Source organism: Podarcis cretensis (assembly GCF_951804945.1).
Source record: "Podarcis cretensis genome assembly, chromosome: 5".
Lineage (NCBI taxonomy): Eukaryota > Metazoa > Chordata > Lepidosauria > Squamata > Lacertidae > Podarcis > Podarcis cretensis.
Genome location: NC_137174.1, coordinates 11,255,798 through 11,275,198, shown reverse-complemented (window position 1 = coordinate 11,275,198; position 19,401 = coordinate 11,255,798). Strand labels below are relative to the sequence as shown.

The following is a 19,401-nucleotide window of genomic DNA, read 5'->3' as shown; positions in this document are numbered from 1 at the left end:
GTGCTGGAGGAGACTCTTGAGAGTCCCATGGACTGCAAGAAGATCAAACCTATCCATTCTGAAGGAAATCAGTCCTGAGTGCTCACTAGAAGGACAGATCGTGAAGCTGAGGCTCCAATACTTTGGCCACCTCATGAGAAGAGAAGACTCCCTGGAAAAGACCCTGATGTTGGGAAAGATGGAGGGCACAAGGAGAAGGGGACGACAGAGGACGAGATGGTTGGTTAGTGTTCTCGAAGCTACCAGCATGAGTTTGACCAAACTGCGGGAGGCTTTGAAAGACAGGAGTGCTTGGCGGGCTCTGGTCCATGGGGTCATGAAGAGTCGGACACGACTAAACGACTAAACAACAACATCATTAAGATGTCAAACTCAAAATGCACCCAAGAATCTCCCTGCCATCTCAGACCATCCAAGAGTCCCTATTTCCCAGGGACACTTTCCCTGATTTAGAGAAGCCGTCCCTGTTTCTGATTTGATTCTGGAATGTCCCACTTTTCCTTAGGATGTCCCTATTTTCATTGGAGAAATGTTGGAGGGTATGGAGTTATCCAACCCCAAGAGCCGTCTGTAGGCAATCCTGTATAGGGACGGTTTTTTGGTTTTTGTAAATGTTCAAGGTTTTATTATGATCTTATACATGCTGGAAGCTGCCCAGAGTGGCTGGGGCAACCCAGTAAGATGTGGGGTGGTATAAATAGTAAAATTATCATTATGGAATGGGTCGTCCTGATTTTCATCAGAGATATGTGGGAGGGTATGCCATCTTTATGTGGCAATGTTTGTATACTGCTTATCAAACATAGCAGTTCTCAAAGCAGTTCACGGTACAGTCATATCTCGGGTTACAGATGCTTTGGGTTGTGCGATTTCGGGTTGCGCATGACGCTGAACCCGGAAGTACCACAACAGGTTACTTCCTGGTTTTGGCGCTTGTGCATGTGCAGAAGCACTAAATCGCGCTTTGCACAGAAGTGCCGAATCGCGACCCGTGATGGACCGTTAGGTCCAGTCGTGACCGACTCTGGGGTTGCGGTGCTCATCTCGCTTTATTGGCCGAGGGAGCTGGCATACAGCTTCCAGGTCATGTGGCCAGCATGACTAAGCCGCTTCTGGCGAACCAGAGCAGCACACGGAAATGCCGTTGACCTTCCCGCCAGAGCGGTACCTATTTATCTACTTGCACTTTGATGTGCTTTCGAACTGCTAGGTTGGCAGGAGCAGGTTGGCAGGGAGCTCACCGCGTCGCGGGGATTCAAACCGCCAACCTTCTGATCAGCAAGTCCTAGGCTCTGTGGTTTAACCCACAGCGCCACTCGCGTCCCTACCAAGCTCATAGCATGGCCAAAACACACACACACACACACACCCTGAAACAGGCTTCCAGGCTCAGTAGCCAGATGTTTTCAGTCAACCTCATGAGAAGAGAAGACTCCCTGGAAAAGACCCTGATGTTGGGAAAGATGGAGGGCACAAGGAGAAGGGGACAACAGAGGACAAGATGGCTGGACAGTGTTCTCGAAGCTACCAGCATGAGTTTGACCAAACTGTGGGAGGCAGTGGAAGACAGGAGTGCCTGGCGTGCTCTGGTTCATGGGGTCACGAAGAGTCAGACACTACTAAACAACTAAACAACAACAACAGAAGCAGTATCATAACCCCCAAGCGTTCCTATTTTTCAGCTACAGTCCCGGAATTAACAGGACTTCTGTAATTACCCTAAGCTTGGTGCCCTTTTGGCAGACAGCAGCCATGCTCAAACATCAAGATCGGGAATTATAGTGATTATATATGAGCCACGAGGAATTTTTGCTTCACAGAATGAATAGGCACTGAAAAACAGAAGAATGCTCACCATTTTCTGCCTTTACGGAGATGGGACTTTTGCAAGAAATGCTCCCACTGGGTTTTTATGATTACTGAGTGTTTACATGAATCTTCAAGCTGTTCTGGAAGTTGGGGCATCTTTCCTTTTGCAGTTCTGACATTTCTAAGACATCTCCTGCTCTGTGACACTTTAATTACTGAGAGCATCAAGGTTCTGCCAGTGGAACATGCTGCCTATTCTCTGTTCACTCATTCATTAGTTTTAATTAAACCCTTTAATTTTATTTATGCTGTCAGAGACTGATTAACAATTTGCCAGCACAAACCAGGAAGTCTTAAACAGCACCTTGAGAAATCTTTCCTGCTCTGTACAGAAATCTGCTGTAATAAGGTACAGCTCTGCAGGGTTCACAAGCAAGACTACGGAAATCATGGGAACAGTTGCCGCAAATTTCTTTTAACTCTTTCAGGAAAGCCATCTAAATCCTTTGGACTGTCATCCTTTGCACACTTAGGTAAAGGTAAAGGTACCCCTGCCCGTTCGGGCCAGTCTTGCCAGACTCTAGGGTTGTGCGCTCATCTCACTCTATAGGCCAGGAGCCAGTGCTGTCCGCAGACACTTCCGGGTCACGTGGCCAGCGTGACAAGCTGCATCTGGCGAGCCAGCGCAGCACACGGAACACCGTCTACCTTCCCGCTGGTAAGCGGTCCCTATTTATCTACTTGCACCTGGGGGTGCTTTCGAACTGCTAGGTTGGCAGGCGCTGGGACCGAACGACGGGAGCGCACCCCGCTGCGGGGATTCGAACCGCCGACCATGCGATCGGCAAGTCCTAGGCGCTGAGGTTTTACCCACAGCGTCACCCGCGTCCCTTGCACACTTAGGGTGGGATCCAAATAAAGCAGTTCCACTAACGCAATGGCTTTTGGCTGTGTAATAGAACTCCCCCCTTCTCCTCTCCTAGCGTTGTCCACCCATTATTATGTCCCACTAAACTCCGTTGGACTTACTTCTGAGTAGGTAAAATAGGACTTTGTACCTTCACAGCACCTAGCACAGACCCTCCAAGTGTCCCTATTTTCCCGGGACAGTCCTGGATTTACAGAAGCCATCCCAGTTTCTGATTTGATCCCAGAATGTCCCGCTTTTCCTTAGGACGTTCCTGTTTTCATCAGAGAAATGTTGGGGGGGGGGTATGGAATAGAATGTCTCTATTTTCACTGGAGAAATGTTAGAGGGTATGATTGCATACACTACACTATAATAGAAAATATACCAAAAACAGCTCTTCTTGTTATTTAATGTTATTGTGAGTCTGCACATTCCTCCTCCTAGATGGAAATTGTTTGCTAGTATTAATAGGCAGATCTGCCCAAGTGTGCTCTGGAAGTATTAATTGATTAGCCAGATTATTTTTCATAATCTGCTGAGCATTGCAAAAAAAATAAAAAAATAAAATGGACTGGACTCTGGATTGGGGCAGGAGCATATCAAATTCTTAGGCTTTGCTGTGCTGTGGTCTAAACCGCAGAGCCTAGGGCTTGCCGATCGGAAGGTTGGCGGTTCGAATCCCTGCAACAGGGTGAGCTCCTGTTGCTCGGTCCCAGCTTCTGCCAACCCAGCACTTCCAAAGCATGTCAAAGTGCAAGTAGATAAATAGGTACCGCTCCGGCAGGAAGGTAAACGGTGTTTCCATGCGCTGCTCTGCTTTCGCCAGAAGCAGCTTAGTCATGCTGGCCACATGGCCTGGAAAAACTGTCTGTGGACAAATGCTGGCTCCCTTGGCCAGTAAAGCGAGATGAGTGCTGCAACTCCAGAGTCTTTTGTGACTGGACTTAACTGTCAGGGATCCTTTACCTTTACCTTTACTGACATTTTTGCTAAATACCACGGACTACGGTTTTTAGTCCTTGCTGTTAGGCTTCCTGGATCCCTTCGTCACAAAGACTTTGTGAGATGGGATAGCAAGAAGGAATCCTGAGAATTTTTGCTGTACCAGAGATGGACGGGTGGGGGAAATCGCCACAAATAAGAGCTGAAAAGAGGTAGGAGGACAAAATGAATGAAGGCTAGCAGTTCCAGACTGAGATGCAACTGTGGAAGCATTTATGCTTTCAATTCCTTAACTAATTTGCACAGGAGTTTGATTTCCCAGCCGCACCTAAAGCTGCAGCAACCGTCACCTGTCAAACAAACAAATTGTTTCTGTATAGTTAAATGTCTCTCTGTTACCTTGATTTATTAGCTTCATTACTTTGTCATAGCTCTGAGACATACTTGTTGCTTCTATTCCTGGCTCAAGAAGGTTTCTCTGTTTTATTAATGCTGTGACCAGAACTCCCACTTCTGTCAATGAAGCCACACACTAGGAACCTCCCCCCTCCCAAAAATGAAAGTGACCAATCAATGATGTCATCTAATTTCATCAGAATTTTAGTGTTGTGTGTGTAGATCAGCACTGAGCAGGAATAAACGAGCAGCTCTCACAATGAAGCGATTTCACAATACAATAAAATCATACAAAACCAATTGCGGATGTCAGAATACAGTGGTACCTCAGGTTACATATGCTTCAGGTACATACGCTTCAGGTTACAGACTCCGCTAACCCAGAAATAGTGCTTCAGGTTAAGAACTTTGCTTCAGGATAAGAACAGAAATCGGGCTCCGGCGGGGCAGCGGCAGCAGGAGGCCCCATTAGCTAAAGTGATGCTTCAGGTTAAGAACAGTTTCGGGTTAAGAACAGACCTACGGAACAAATTAAGAACTTAACCCGAGGTACCACTGTAGTTAAAATGGTTGCCTTTTTTATGATTTCAAACAAAGTACAGAGACCAACTGGGATATAACATCTCCAACTAGAATGCTTGCTGAAAATGGGGAGTTTTAAGACAACAGAGATTTTGCCTCTCTGAAATGTAATGGGAAGGCATTTTAAAGCGTAGGTGCCACCACAATAGATGCTCCATTTTGACACTGCATGGAATGGACGTTCTAAGATGGTATCTGCAGAATGCCTTTTTCTGCACAGCACTGTGATTGGCTGGCTGTAAAAGGAAGCAGACACACTTCTAGGTATCCTGGTCCCAAACTGTTTAGGGCTTTGTACCAGCATATTGAACTTATCCCAATAGATATTGGAATATTATTATTTTCCAGAACTGAGCCCTGCACTGACCTTGAGTAAGTATCAACTAAGGGACTGGCTCTTCTGGATAGAATCCAGAAGGGATCTGCAACTAATTAGAAACACCTAATTTCCCCCTTGGTATCCACTGAGAACAGAGCATTTTAGTACTAGTTATCTTATTTATATTATATCTTATCTTATACTTATATTTAGTACTAGTTATGGGACGCAGGTGGCGCTGTGGGTTAAAGCCTCAGCGCCTAGGACTTGCCGATCGAAAGGTCGGCGGTTCGAATCCCTGCGGCGGGGTGCGCTCCCGCTGCTCGGTCCCAGCGCCTGCCAACCTAGCAGTTCGAAAGCACCTCCGGGTGCAAGTAGATAAATAGGGACCGCTTACCAGCGGGAAGGTAAACGGCGTTTCCGTGTGCGGCTCTGGCTCGCCAGAGCAGCGATGTCACGCTGGCCACGTGACCCGGAAGTGTCTCCGGACAGCGCTGGCCCCTGGCCTCTTAAGTGAGATGGGTGCACAACCCCAGAGTCTGTCAAGACTGGCCCGTACGGGCAGGGGTACCTTTACCTTTACCTTTATCTTAGCAAACTCTTGCTAGTGTCCTTCAGAAGTGCCTTTATTGAGCTACATTTCCATGTAATGCCCACTGCAGTCTTGGATGGCTGCTACAACAAGGTCCCATATGCAGACAGACTATGTATTTGTGTTCAACCTCAGGTGGAAGACATCACTCATTATCTGTTAGCTTGCCCCAAGAGATCGTTTTCTGTTCATGCAAATGGCACACAAATGGTTCGGTTTGAGTGACAATAACAACTTCATAATGCACAAAGTGGCCCTCTATGCCAGGGGTAGGCAACCTGGGAGCCGGATGCGGCCCAATCGCCTTCTCAATCCGGCCCGTGGACGGTCAGGAATCAGCGTGTTTTTACATGAGTAGAACGTATCCTTTTATTTAAAATGCATCTCTGAGTTATTTGTGGGGCATAGGAATTCGTTCATTCCACACACACTCATATAGTCTGGCCTCCCACACGGTCTGAGGGACGGTGGACCATCCCACGGCTGGAAAAGGTTGCAGCCCCTGCTCTATGCGCTAGCTAAAAAATAAATAAATCAGAAAAAAGGAGTTAGATAAAATCACTATCAATTGTTTTTGGTGATTCAGAGGCTTAATCTGAAAGCAAGCTAGATTTAAGCTTGTTGGTGTCTCCGGTATCTTCTCTCTCGTACTTCATGGATGTCGGCTTATAAGTAGAGATGCATGTTCTACATTATTTCATTAATATTATTGCTACAGGTTTGTCATGGCCTTTGGCTAGAACACTGAAATTATGAACTAACAATAGCTAACTGGCAGCCAGTGCAATCCTTTCAACAGTGGCCATTGAGCTGCTGAGTTCTGCACTAGTTGTAGGCATAGCTGCCAACCGTCCCTTGTTTGGTGGAAAAGTCCCTTATCCCAGCGCCGTGTCCTGCTGCTGTCCCTTATTGATGCTATCCCTTAAATTTCCTGGGTTTCAAAGGAAGCAGCTCCTCTCTCTCCCTCCCTGCCGGCCAGGGAGGAAGGAGGCTCCAACTGTGTTGCTTGGCTGCATTGCTCACCCAGTAAGGAGTCTAAGAATGACTGGGCGGTGGAGCTTGCATGCCTTGTGCCGATCAAATCGGCTGCGTTGCCTGGGGACTCGCCTTTGCTCAGCGCTTCCCAGCGGAGAGGTGACGGTGTTTTCCTTGCTGCATCCCCTTTGCCGGGTTGCTGCGCTGTGGGAACCACCGCTTGAGGCTTTGTTTGGCTGCTGGCTGGGCTTTCTGCCTTTGGCTCGGAGGGGCTCAGAAGTCGAACATACCTGTGCTGGGAAAATCCCTTATTTTGGCTGCTGATCCCTTATTTTCGAAGCTGCTGGTCCCTTATTTTCAAATCTGTAAGTTGACAGCTATGACTGTAGGTTCAAGCTCAAGCGGTGGGAAAGTTGCTGCCAGTACAGAAACAGACTAGTGGTCTGATTCTGTATAAGATAGTTCTATGTTCCACAGAGGTGGAGGTTGTAAGGTGTTTGACAAGCAACAGGGCAGCAAAGAAAACTAGTTAAGGCCTCCAAAAAATTGCACGGCGATGGGGCCTGCAGGGAGTTCCAAAGCGAAAAGCCCCCGCCGCCACAATAGCCACAACCAAGAAGCACCGGAGACGCCGCGTGGCCCAGATGACAACCTTCGCGATCCCGGGCAGCTGGGCGGGTCGAACCGGAAGCAGGGGCGGAGCCAGGAGCCCGCCCCGCCCCTCCTTCCCTCCCTCCCTCCCTCCGCCCGTCAGTCAGTCAGCCCACGCGCGCGTGCGCAAAACCCACCCCCGGCCGCCCGTGCGCTTTGAGAACCTTTGGAGCCAGGCCCGCGCGGTTGTTCCGTGAGGGGGGAAGGTGAGGAGGAGGAGGAGGAGGAGGGGTGGGGGGCTTGGTGGGCCTGGCGCGGCTTCGTCGCCGCGGGGTGGCGGCCGAGCTGGTAGGCGCTGAGGGAAGGCCCTCGTCGCCAGAGCGCCTGAGGCGAGGGGCGGTTGGGAGGAAATTTGGGCCCACGGTTGGGGTGGGGGGCGGGCGGGGGCAGGGAAACGCGGTCGGAAGAGTGTCGGCCTCTTCGTGACCCCATGGACCAGTGTTTCCCAACCTTGTGCCTCCAGCTGTTTTTGGACTACAATTCCCATCATCCCTTGCCACTGGTCTTGCTAGTCAGGGATGATGGGAGTTGTAATTCAAAAACAGCTGGAGGCACAAGGTTGGGAAACACTGGACCAGAGCACGCCAGGCACGAGGGGGTCCCATAACCGGCCCCCTCCACGCTGCTCATCTCTCCATCTCCTTTCTCTTCCCCTCTTCTACCTCTATCACTCCCTTCCCCTCTTCCCCCACCCTTCTCCTTAATCCCACTTGTACCCTCCCCTCCCCCTTTCCCTAATCATATTAATAATAATAATGTTATTGTTTAGGGACGCAGGTGGCGCTGTGGGTAAAAGCCTCAGCGCCTAGGACTTGCCGATCGAAAGGTCGGCGGTTCGAATCCCTGCGGCGGGGTGCGCTCCCGCTGCTCGGTCCCAGCGCCTGCCAACCTAGCAGTTCGAAAGCACCTCCGGGTGCAAGTAGATAAATAGGGACCGCTTACCAGCGGGAAGGTAAACGGCGTTTCCGTGTGCGGCTCTGGCTCTGGCTCTGGCCAGAGCAGCGATGTCACGCTGGCCACGTGACCCGGAAGTGTCTCCGGACAGCGCTGGCCCCTGGCCTCTTGAGTGAGATGGGCGCACAACCCCAGAGTCTGTCAAGACTGGCCCATACGGGCAGGGGTACCTTTACCTTTACCTTACCTTATACCCCAGTGTCACTCTGGTCTGCTCGCCACCAGTGCCAGATTTACCTAAACAAGCTACGGCTTAGGGCCCCACTCTTTTGCCCCCCCCCCCATTTTTTTGTTAAAGGAATAACAACTGGATGTACATTTCCAAGATATAAGATAAAAAAATAAAAATAAAACCTACATACAGGAACAGTGGCAAATGGCTTTAGAGACCTATGAGGTCCATAAATTACCATATACAGTGGTGCCCCGCAAGACGAACGCCTCGCAAGACGGAAAACCCGCTAGACGAAAGGGTTTTCTGTTTTGGAGGCGCTTCGCAAAACGAATTTCCCTATGGGCTTGCTTCGCAAGACGAAAATGTCTTGCGAGTTCCTGCGGGGTTTTTTCCCTCCCCCCCCCTTTTTCTAAGCCACTAAGCCGCTTATCAGCTGATCCGCTAAGCCGAAAAGCCGCTAAAAGCTGCTAAGCCGCTAATAGCGCTAATCCACTAAGCCGTCAATGGGCTTGCTTCGCAAGACGAAAAAACCACTAGACAAAGAGACTCGCGGAACGGATTCTTTTCATCTTGTGAGGCACCACTGTAGCGTAAAGGTAAAGGAACCCCTGACCATTAGGTCCAGTCTGGGGTTGCAGCACTCATCTCGCTTTATTGGCCATGGGAGCCGGCGTACAACTTCCGGGTTATGTGGCCAGCAGGACTAAGCCGCTTCTGGCGAACCAGAGCAGCGCACGGAAACGCCATTTACCTTTATCTACTTGCACTTTAATGTGCTATATCAGAACATACTAAAACATTAAAAAAACCACACACAACACAACTTCCTGATACAGGGCTTCCCTCCTGCACTTCCTCCTCCCCCATCCCTCTCCTCTCCCACTTCATGCCTCTTCTCACCTAAGGCTGGGTGATGTCGGCTTCTCAACAGAAGCCCAACATCACATACATGGCAATGTTGGAAAGCAGAGGGAGGGACAAGCCCTGTCAGGCCTGGCCCTGTGTTGATGCAGCTTGTTCCTCCAGGCGCTGGCAGAGGAGGGAGTCAGGTGCAGGCAAGCAGCACCTGGCCCTCAAACCAGTCCTGGGTGATGTGTTGATACATAACCCAGGCCTGCTGTCACCCCTCCTCTCCTCCTCCCTCTCCCCACTCCTTTCCCTGTCCCCCCGCCCAGGGCAGATCAGCAGGGTTGGAAAATCATACAGTTGGAAGCAATCTTGAGAGTCATCAGGATCCTCAGCTGAAGCATTCATGACAGATGGCCACCCAACCTCGGCCTGTATTCACTTCTTCCCACTGTTCCCCATGGGACTTTAAATTCAGGGTTTAAATTGGGGTGGGGGGGTGGAGTTTCCCTTTGCAGCGTTTTTTTTAAATTGCCGCTGCTGCACCAAAAGTTCGTGTTTGCTATATAGAATTGCCCACAGCTCGTGTTATACAGAGGGCTGTATAACTGCCAAGTAAGGTAGGTCTTGGTAGTTTTATTGTGCCAAGGGAATTTTTATTATATATTTGTTTTATACCCAACCTTTTTACCCCAATAGAGACTCAGAGATAAAGATAAGAACAGCTGAAGAAAGCATGGGAGGAGAAATCATTTGAAAAGGATTAATCATTCACAGAACTAAAACTATACGTATATATTCAAAGTCTGTTGAAATCTTATCATCTGCCGTCCTCTCGGTGAACCTGCATGAGAGGTTTTGCTCCCTGGGAACCAAGGCTTGGGAATGGGTGATTTAGCCAATGAGATTCACTTTGAGGGGTTTGAATGTCAGGCTCTACAATACTAGAGCGGCTTGTGGTGAGATTTGGGGGCTGAAATTAAATACTTGAAGGTGCTTAAGAAAGGCGTATTGTCTAACCCCTTGACTCAACCCATCCACTCCAAGAAAATGGGACCAATTTGAGATCCTGCTTGAAGGTGAACTTTTATTGGTTGCCTGCTTCTAGTCAAAAAGCTTCAGAACTTAAAACTGTAATTCTTTTATGAGCAGAAGATGCCTGCCGAAAAACATCAGCCAGAAGGAGGGAATCATGTTTCTGTTGGGAGTGATTCAGGTAATACAGGACTAATGGAAGCTGAACAAAGAGGTGCTTTTCCTCCTAGTGAAGGTCACATGGGAGACCATCTGGAAGCTCTTGCCTTGGAAAGCAAGCTACCTGCAGTGGCAGGCACGTCTTCTGGAGCACTGAGAAAGGGACCGCTGCTGCTCATCGACAGGCAGCAAATCCAGTCTGTGGCACGTGGTGCTCAGGCAGATGAACTCAAAGACCTGGAAGTTGATGTGTATGACCAGGATGTATTGGAACAAGGAGTTCTTCAGCAGGTAGACAATGCAATAAATGAAGCAAACAAGGCGGTGCAAATTGCTGATGCAGAAAAAGAATACCAATCTGTACTGGATGACTTGAGGTAAGTTGAGTTACTTCTTTTTACTTCAAGGTGAAGGGTATACATATCATGGGGAGTAGAAATTGTGGACAGGATTCAACTGTGTCTTGCATGTACAGACTGAAGTCTTCTCCCTCTCTTTGTGCTGTGCCCCCACACCCCTTAAATCTGCTCTGGAAGGTTAGAAGAAAGTCCTGTTGCACGAATGGACCTTGCTCCCTGTGTGCATAGCCCACTCAACATTACATTGAATTTCACCCTACTGATGGCACATTTGTAGCAGCCTTAGGACACATTTCATCAAGTAAACTAAAAGCCCTGTCCTAGTTAACTGCCAACATACTCCAAAATATATTTCAGTCCACTAAATGTCAACAGGTTTACAGTATTTACACAAGTACTCAGAACCCAACCATTCTGGTTAGCTAGCTCAGATAAATATTTGGGTGAAATCCACTGATCATTTATGCTAGGTAAGCCAGTGGAGCTTCTCCAGGCTGGTTATGAAATAGCTTGTGGACCAGAGCTGGCAGAAGAAAATCTGAACAGTGCCCCTTTAGTGGATTTACAAAGCATTGCCAAAACATCACAGTTTCACAGAAAGGAAGAAATGTTTTGCTTTCTTAATTGCTTGCATGATTACCAGCCAGCTGCTAAAATTTTAGACTGCAGTTGTGTTGCATTGAAGTGAGTGCATACTTTGTCATGAATTTTGGTAGGCTCAAGATTGCATTTGTAGCTGCTCTCTCTTCTATGAGAAGGATTTGAGCCTTGGGATATGGAAGGTTGGCAGTTCTGTTTCACCTGAATTACTCTTCCTGCTTCATGCTAATGCCCCAAAGCAGGAGTGGGGAATCTTTTTCAGGTGAAGTGCCAGATTTTTACTTCCTCTCCAACCCCTCAAGCGGTTTTGATAGGTGGGTAGGACTGCCTACCTGTCAGTTACCTGATGTCAGCTGAAGTGCTCTCCATTACATGTGTAGTTTGAAATCAAGCCACGTGGACAAATGCAGGGATTTGCAGGCACCACTGATCAATGTTCAATTTTCTCTAAAATACTTAATGTAAAGCAAGAATTGAAATAAAAGGTAAAGGTACCCCTGCCCGTATGGGCCAGTCGTGACCGACTCTAGGGTTGCGCGCTCATCTCACTCAAGAGGCCGGGAGCCGGCGCCGTCCGAAGACACTTCTGCGTCATGTGGCCAGCGTGACGAAGCTGCAACTGGTGAGCCAGCACCAGTGCCGCACATGGAAATGCCGTTTACCTTCCCGCTATAAAGCGGTACCTATTTATCTACTTGCAGTTAGGGGTGCTTTCGAACTGCTAGGTGGGCAGAAGCTGGGACCGAACGATGGGAGCTCACCCCGCCACGGGGATTCAAACCGCCGACCTTACGATCAGCAAGTCCTAGGCACTGAGGTTTTACGCACAGCGCCACCCGCGTCCCATAAGAATTGAAATAAATCTAAATAATTTCTAGTGAGATTTCATTGACCAAGCGTCTCCTCCTCCTCCTCCTCCTCCTAACACAGTAAAAATGTTTTAGGGACCATTGTCTTCTGATGGTCATATCTTCAAAGTTGCAGGTTTTGTGAGCATCTATTTTTCAGCTACTATTTATAGAAACAATATTGGGTTTTCAGTTTTAAACATTCCCGAGTGTTTGCGTTGAATATGCTTTTATCTGTATTCAGTTTTTGAAGCTACTCAGTGGTGCTCAATAGATGATGATTAGATTTGTGTTTTCAGGTCATGTACAACATCCTTGAAACAAATCGCTACAATTATTGAGCAATTTACTCCACAAGCTGCCACTAATAAAGATATTAGTAGAAAACTAGATTCTGTGAAGCGGCAAAAATACAACAAGGTAACTGGAAGTTCCTAATTGTAAGTGTGTTAAATCACCTTTAAATCTTTTTTTAAGTTAGTATCTTAAAGAACTCTGTACAAGTCTCACTGAAGCTAATTTGCTGGTTCTGGCTAAATGAGTCAGATTATTTTATTTTTCAACTTCATGTTGTGTCCACTTCAGGTTACATGTTTTCGTGTTGCGTTCTGTGGCAACCTGGAAGTAACCCTTTTCTGGTACTTCCATGTTGCTGCAGGAATGGGTTACTTCTGGGTTTCGCCGCTCGTGCATGCGCAAGAAGCACTAAATTGTGCTGCATGAAAATGCGGCACTTCGGCTTGCATCAGTTCCATGTTACAGACGGGCCTCCGGAACGGATCCCATCCGTAACATGAGTTTCCACTGTAACTGTTGTAGGTGTAGGTTGCAGTTCCCTTAAGCTGTTTTGTGCTTTAAACTCGTTATCAGTGGTGAAGGGGAAGACTCTTCCTGTCACTCCTCCTGTCAGATTATTTCTATTTCCTTCAGATTCAACAAATAGATTGGTTTGCCCCTAAGTCCAAGGACTTCCACTTGTGGAATGATGGAATGGTGCCTTCCCCCATCCTATCTCCCCTGCACCCACCAAAATTGGCTCAGAGTTGGGGTTGGTGGAGCCCCAAGAACAGTAGGGGACAGGGGGATTGTTCCATCTGGCAAGTGGCAGTGCTTGCACAGATGAAATGTTCCTCATAGCATGATATTGAATTCTACCCATTGTATCAGTGCTGGCACATGTGTGCAGGCTCTGTGTTGCCTTCTGGGCTTGATTCAAGTTGAAGTTATGAACCATAAATCCTTCAGGGGTTTGTAGAAAGAGGGGCATTCTCTTGGCTGTCTTCTGTCATGGAATACTGTTCTCCTAGACGAGTCCTTCCATACTTGGTGCGCTCTAGGAGTTTGGGATTACAGTTCCCATCAGCACCAGCCATGTTGCCTGGTGCGGATGCAAGTTTTAGTCCAGAATATCTGGTGGCATCAGGTTGGACAAAGCTGCACTAAACACATAATACAGTGGTACCTCGGGTTAAGAACTTAATTCGTTCCGGATGTCTGTTCTTAACCTGAAACTGTTCTTAACCTGAAGCACCACTTTAGCTAATGGGGCCTGCCGCTGTGCCGCTGCTGCACGATTTCTGTTCTCATCCTGAAACAAAGTTCTTAACCTGAGGTACTATTTCTGGGTTAGCGGAGTCTGTAACCTGAAGCGTCTGTAACCCAAGATACCACTGTATCTTATTTTGAGCATGTTCTAAAAGTTTGGTTTTTTAAACTTGGCTTTAAGTAAAATGTTTATTATTTTAGGGTTCTATGTGTTTGTAGTTATCCCAGTTGTTGTATTTGTAAAAACATGCAAACATGTTTTTATATTTCTTTTTACATTTATACATATCAAATGCAAATTGTTCACCTGAGAAGTAGATGTTGTTGTTTTCCTTCCCCCTTGGGAATTGAATGAAAACTTAAGTGAGCTTTACAAATTATGTTTATGAAGCAAGTACTGTTCCCATTCTGTCTTGCTATTTGTTGTCATAGTTGAGAATATAGGGTTGAATCCTAATAAGTCATACTCCATTGAACTCAGTGGACATGACCAATTTAAGCCCATTTATTTTAATAGGTCTTCTCACAACATGAATAACTGGATATAACCCAGATAATTTTCTACTCTGTTTAAACTGTATTCTCTCATGATTTCAGGAGCAGCAGTTGAAAAAAATCAAAGCAAAACAGAGACGCCTTCAGATAATTCTTGGAGAAGAAATTTCTGGTGAAATAGATGGTGTTGACTTTGAGGAAGATGTTGGTAAGGAAAGCGATCATTTATTTGGGTCATCTTGGTATAATACCTTCATTTGAAATCAACTTTTAATATTACGCTTGGAAAAAATACACCAAGTTTATTAACTTCAATGAGTTGTTTTTTTAGAGAGATTTAGCACTGTTTTAATTTTCTGCACCTGCAGAATTGCTCATCTGAGCACTCGTATGGGAATCTTCATGGATGAAAATAAATCTTGGTTCAGTTCAGAAGGGATGGTTGTTCTTTAGAATCGCTAGAGCTTTGCTCTTAATAAATTGAAACTGTTAATCAAATTAGCTGAGCTGCAAAGAAAAAATGATGTTTTAAGTTGACAAACACCATGATAGCATTTCACTGAAAGATGTAATTCAATCAATCAACATTCACAATTTTTAATATGTGGAAAGAAAATTATATGCAGTAAACACAAGCACAAAGGTATGTTTTGCATTGTTGTTAGAGCTGTCACTTTCTGTTCCTCACAGCTCCAGCTGCAATCTACCACCTTTTAAGTATCAATGAGCATGCATTGAACAGGCTATTAAATTAGAGAACTGAAGTTTTGCAAAGATATTGGAAGTTTTGCCCTTATGTCTTGTCAGTCCTTTCTGCTCTGTTGAAAGCATTCTTACTGAGGTTTCTGCTGCTCTTTTTATTTTTATTCATTTTTTTATAGAATGTATATACCACCCTTCTCATTCATATGCATCACTCATACTGATTTACAGCAATAAAAATGTTACAATCTCATGATACAACAATAAAAACACATATTAAACAGAGTTGAATTCAGCAGATAAAGACACCACAGAAAAGACAATCTGCACAACAAGACAGAAGTTTGTCAGAACAGAAAAGTTTTCACCAAACAGAAGAAGACGGAATAGGAAAGGCCAAATGTACCTCATCAGGTGGTCTCGGTGCAGCCACTGAAAAGGCCTTGTCTCTCCTAATCGTGCGCACATCACAGTTGGAACTCACCGAAGGGCCTCTCTACTGGATCTTAGGGGGTGGACAGGCTGATGCAGGAGGAGACAGTCCTCAAAATAACCTGAACCCAAGCCATTTAGGGCTTCAAAGCTAAATCAACACCTTTAATTGTGCTCTGAAACAAATTGGCAACTAGTACAGTTGTTGCAGAGTAGGGGTCATATGGTCCTGAGGGCAAGCACCCATTGACATCCTAGCTACTGCATTCTGTACCAATGGAAACCTCTCCAGGACCCTTGAAAGTAAGTCCAGTGTAGACCACATTGTTGGCATCCGTCTGTCTCAAGAGACAATGGAGTGTGCCTCCAGAAGTGAAGTCAAATGGCTGCATTAGCAACACTGAAGTGACCTCCCTGGGGCACAAGCCTGAACTGTGTGTGTGTGGAGGTCCTGAGCTACGCAGAGATTGATCCCCCATTCAGCTTCACTGATGTGGTCCAAAGAAAAGCAGAGAAATATGTTTGGCACCAGCTTAGCTGCAGGAGTTGCTGGAGGCATACAAGGCGCCGTCTAACCACCTTAGGGTCTCCACTCTGGATTTGTGCAGGGTTTACTCTTTTCTTCTTCAAAAGATATCCCGCAAAGCAGTGGAGGCTTAAGATGAGAGATTTCCTTTTTCTATATATATATATAAATTTTTGTTAAAATTTTTCCATAAAGAACTCCAATCATATCAATTTACACATCACATTTTTTAGCTTATTGGACCTCCCTCAACTTTTCTGACAATCATTCGTAGTTAAAATCCTGTCTTCACATTCCTTAATTTTAATATTGCCATTAAATACTATATTTCTGTCCTTATTTGCCTTCTTAAAATATTCCTTATATTTTCACAAAGCTTCTTTAAAGCACACTAGCGTTGTACATTCCTCACATACAGTTTTCAAATACTCTGTAAGTTTTCCCCAGTCCTCAAAAAACCTGTGATCCTTTTGGAATCTAATTTTCCCAGTTAATTTGTCCAGTTCTGCATAATCTGTTAATTTTGTTCTCCATTCATCCAGAGTCGGTACTTCTTCTTGTTTCCATTTTTGGGCCAACAATGTTCTTGCTGCTGTTATTGCATACTGAAAAAGTTTACAGTCTCTCCTATTTATTTCCATTCTTGTTATTCCCAGCAGGAAGGTTTCTGGTTTCTTAACAAAGCTATATTTTAGCATTTTCTTTAGTTCATTATATATCTTCTCCCCAAACCCCCTTACTTTCTTACAATCCCACCACATATGCATGAATGTACCTTCTTTCTCCTTACATTTCCAACATTTATTACAAGTTTTTTACATTTTTGCTAATTTTACTGGTGTCATATACCACCTATATACCATCTTCATAACATTTTCTTTTAATGTGATACATGCTGTAAACTTCAGGTTTTCATTTCCTTCTCCTAGATGGGCTGCCTTTCCAGGTTGACTTCCCTCTGGGCTACATTACCGTAATCCAGTTTAGAAGTAACTAAGATGTGTGCTATCATGGCCAGGTTTGATTCAGGAACATGTGCATCTTGTACACCAGCATAAGTTGGGCAAAAGTGCTCCTAGCCACAGCCAGGGCATACAAATCCAAAGTCAAATCCAGGCACACCCCCAGACTGAAAGCCTATTTCTTCAAGGGGCATACTAGCACATTCAAAACTTGTTGAATCCTTCTAACAGAGTCCATTTCTCTCCTGGCCAGGAGCACTTCTGCCTTTTCTGGTTTAAACTTCAATTAATTGACCCTCATCCAGCCCATTATTTCCCCAGAATTTAGGGTATCAGCAGCTTTCTTGGTATTAGACAAAAATTAGAAATATTTCTGCTTGTTATCCGCATATTGATGGCAGTGCACCCAAGTCCGTGGAAGGTCTCCCTCAGTGGGAGGGAGCTGGCCCCAACTTCAGGAACTGACTCTAAAGAAAATTTATTGGTCTTCTGTTTCTTCTATGCCAGGGGTCAGCAAACTTTTTCAGCAGGGGGCTGGTCCACTGTCCCTCAGACCTTGTGGGGGGGCCGGACTATATTTTGAAAGGAAAAAAAAGAATGAAATAACCCAGAGATGTATTTTAAATAAAAGCACACATTCTACTCATGTAAAAACACCAGGTAGGCCCCACAAATAACCCAGAGATGCATTTTAAATAAAAGGACACATTATACTCATGTAAAAACACACTGATTCCTGGGCTGTCTGCGGGCCGGATTTAGAAGGCGATAGGGCTGGATCCGGCCCCCGGGCTTTAGTTTACCTACCCATGTTCTATGCTGTATTGTCTCACCATGTGCTCCAAATAGGTTACAGTGGTGCCTCGCAAGACGAAAAGAATCCGTTCCGCGATTCTCTTCGTCTAGCAGTTTTTTCGTCTTGCGAAGCAAGCCCATTGACGGATTAGCGCTATTAGCGGCTTTTAGCGGCTTATCAGCTTAGCGGATAAATAGATAAGCGGCTTAGCGGCTTAGAAAAAGGGGGGGAAAGGGAAAAAAAGTCAGAAAAACTCGCAAGACATTTTGTCTTGCGAAGCAAGCCCATAGGGAAATTCGTTTTGCGAAGCGCCTCCAAAACGGAAAACCCTTTCGTCTAGCGGGTTTTCCGTCTTGCGAGGCATTCGTCTTGCGGGGCACCACTGTATTTGGCTTCTGGTAACACTTTTACAATGATGACCCCTAGATGTCTGCCTTCTCCCACTTTCAGTCCTATAGCTTCTTTCATTTAAGCATCTGTAAGAGCCACCCGTCTGTCTGCACCTATTGCTATTTTTTCTCCATTCTCTTTCTTTCTCTCCCCCCTTTTGTCAAGTCTCTATTTTGGTTTCCGGCCATTTTGTGCATTGACTTTCTTTACATTTATAGTTTCCCCACCTCTCTGCCCTGTGTTCCTTCTATAAAGCACAAGGATATAACAGATCTGTTCATTTGAACTCTCAGGATAATAGCTTTATCCTGAAGATTGTTTCACACTGACATAAATGGGTGCACTTGTCTTTTTCCACATACAATGGTACCTCGGGTTAAGAACTTAATTCATTCCGGAGGTCCGTTCTTAATCTGAAACTGTTCTTAATCTGAAGCACCACTTTAGCTAATGGAGCCTCCCGCTGCCGCCGCCGCACGATTTCTGTTCTCATCCTGAAGCAAAGTTCTTAACCTGGGGTACTATTTCTGGGTTAGCGGAGTCTGTAACCTGAAGCATCTGTAACCTGAGGTACCACTGTATATGTTTCTGTTGGAGGGAAAGCAGTCCTGTATAGATCTTTTTAATCTTTTTTTTGGGGGGGGTGTTGTGTTTTGTAGAACCTGGTCCCTCATCCCTTGGGAGCATGCTTATGCCAGCCCAGGAAACTGAATGGGAGAACCTCATCCGAACTGGACAGATGACTCCATTTGGAACAAAGGTACTCCAGAGCCAAGAGAAGAAGCCCCGTCGGATAATGTTAGATGAAGGAGCTGGTTTTGAAAAATACTTGGCAGATCAAGCAAAACTCTCATTTGAAAGGAAGAGGCCTTCAGTTCGTAAGGGGACCAAGAAGAAAGCTCATTCGCAGAAGAATCTGATCAAAACTCCAGTATGTCCCATAAAAGGCAAAGGAACCGAGAGTAAAAACCGGCCTAAAAAGGACAGCCGTTTGAAGAAGCACATGAGAAAGCTTCAGAACCACGTTCTTAAGATTCAGGCCAAGGCCAGACTTCCTAAGGACAATGAGATACAGGGAGAGGAGCAACGGGAAGACAGCGAGGAGTCGGAATACAGGCCTGATGAAGAAGAGCTTGGCAGTCTGGACGGGGAAGATGAATTTTTTCAAGAAGATGATGGTGATGATTATGAAGTGAAACCTCTGCCAAGGAGAAAGAGATTTTCATTAACACACGAATTTCAAGAAGATGTTGGGGATGACGACTTTTTCCCAAGCTCTGATGAAGAGGAGGATGATATTGCTGGGAAAAAGAGAATTAAAAAATGTAGAGATGACGGCAATGAAGATTACTATAAACAAAGGTTAAGGTTAGTAAAAAACAACAACACCCACCCAAAGAT

At 45.8% G+C, this 19,401-nt stretch overlaps 1 protein-coding gene across 1 annotated transcript in view; it reads left to right on the top strand.

Moving 5' to 3' along the window:
- Positions 1-9,856: 9,856 nt before the first annotated feature.
- Positions 9,857-19,401, top strand: part of ERCC6 (ERCC excision repair 6, chromatin remodeling factor) — a 52,142-nt gene continuing 42,597 nt past the window's right edge. The window contains exons 1-4 of the mRNA XM_079975094.1: positions 9,857-10,722; positions 12,452-12,572; positions 14,295-14,400; positions 18,660-19,368. Of these exons, the coding sequence (XP_079831220.1) occupies positions 10,307-10,722; positions 12,452-12,572; positions 14,295-14,400; positions 18,660-19,368 (1,352 nt within the window). The 5' untranslated portion in view covers positions 9,857-10,306. The remainder of the gene's footprint in view (positions 10,723-12,451; positions 12,573-14,294; positions 14,401-18,659; positions 19,369-19,401) is intronic.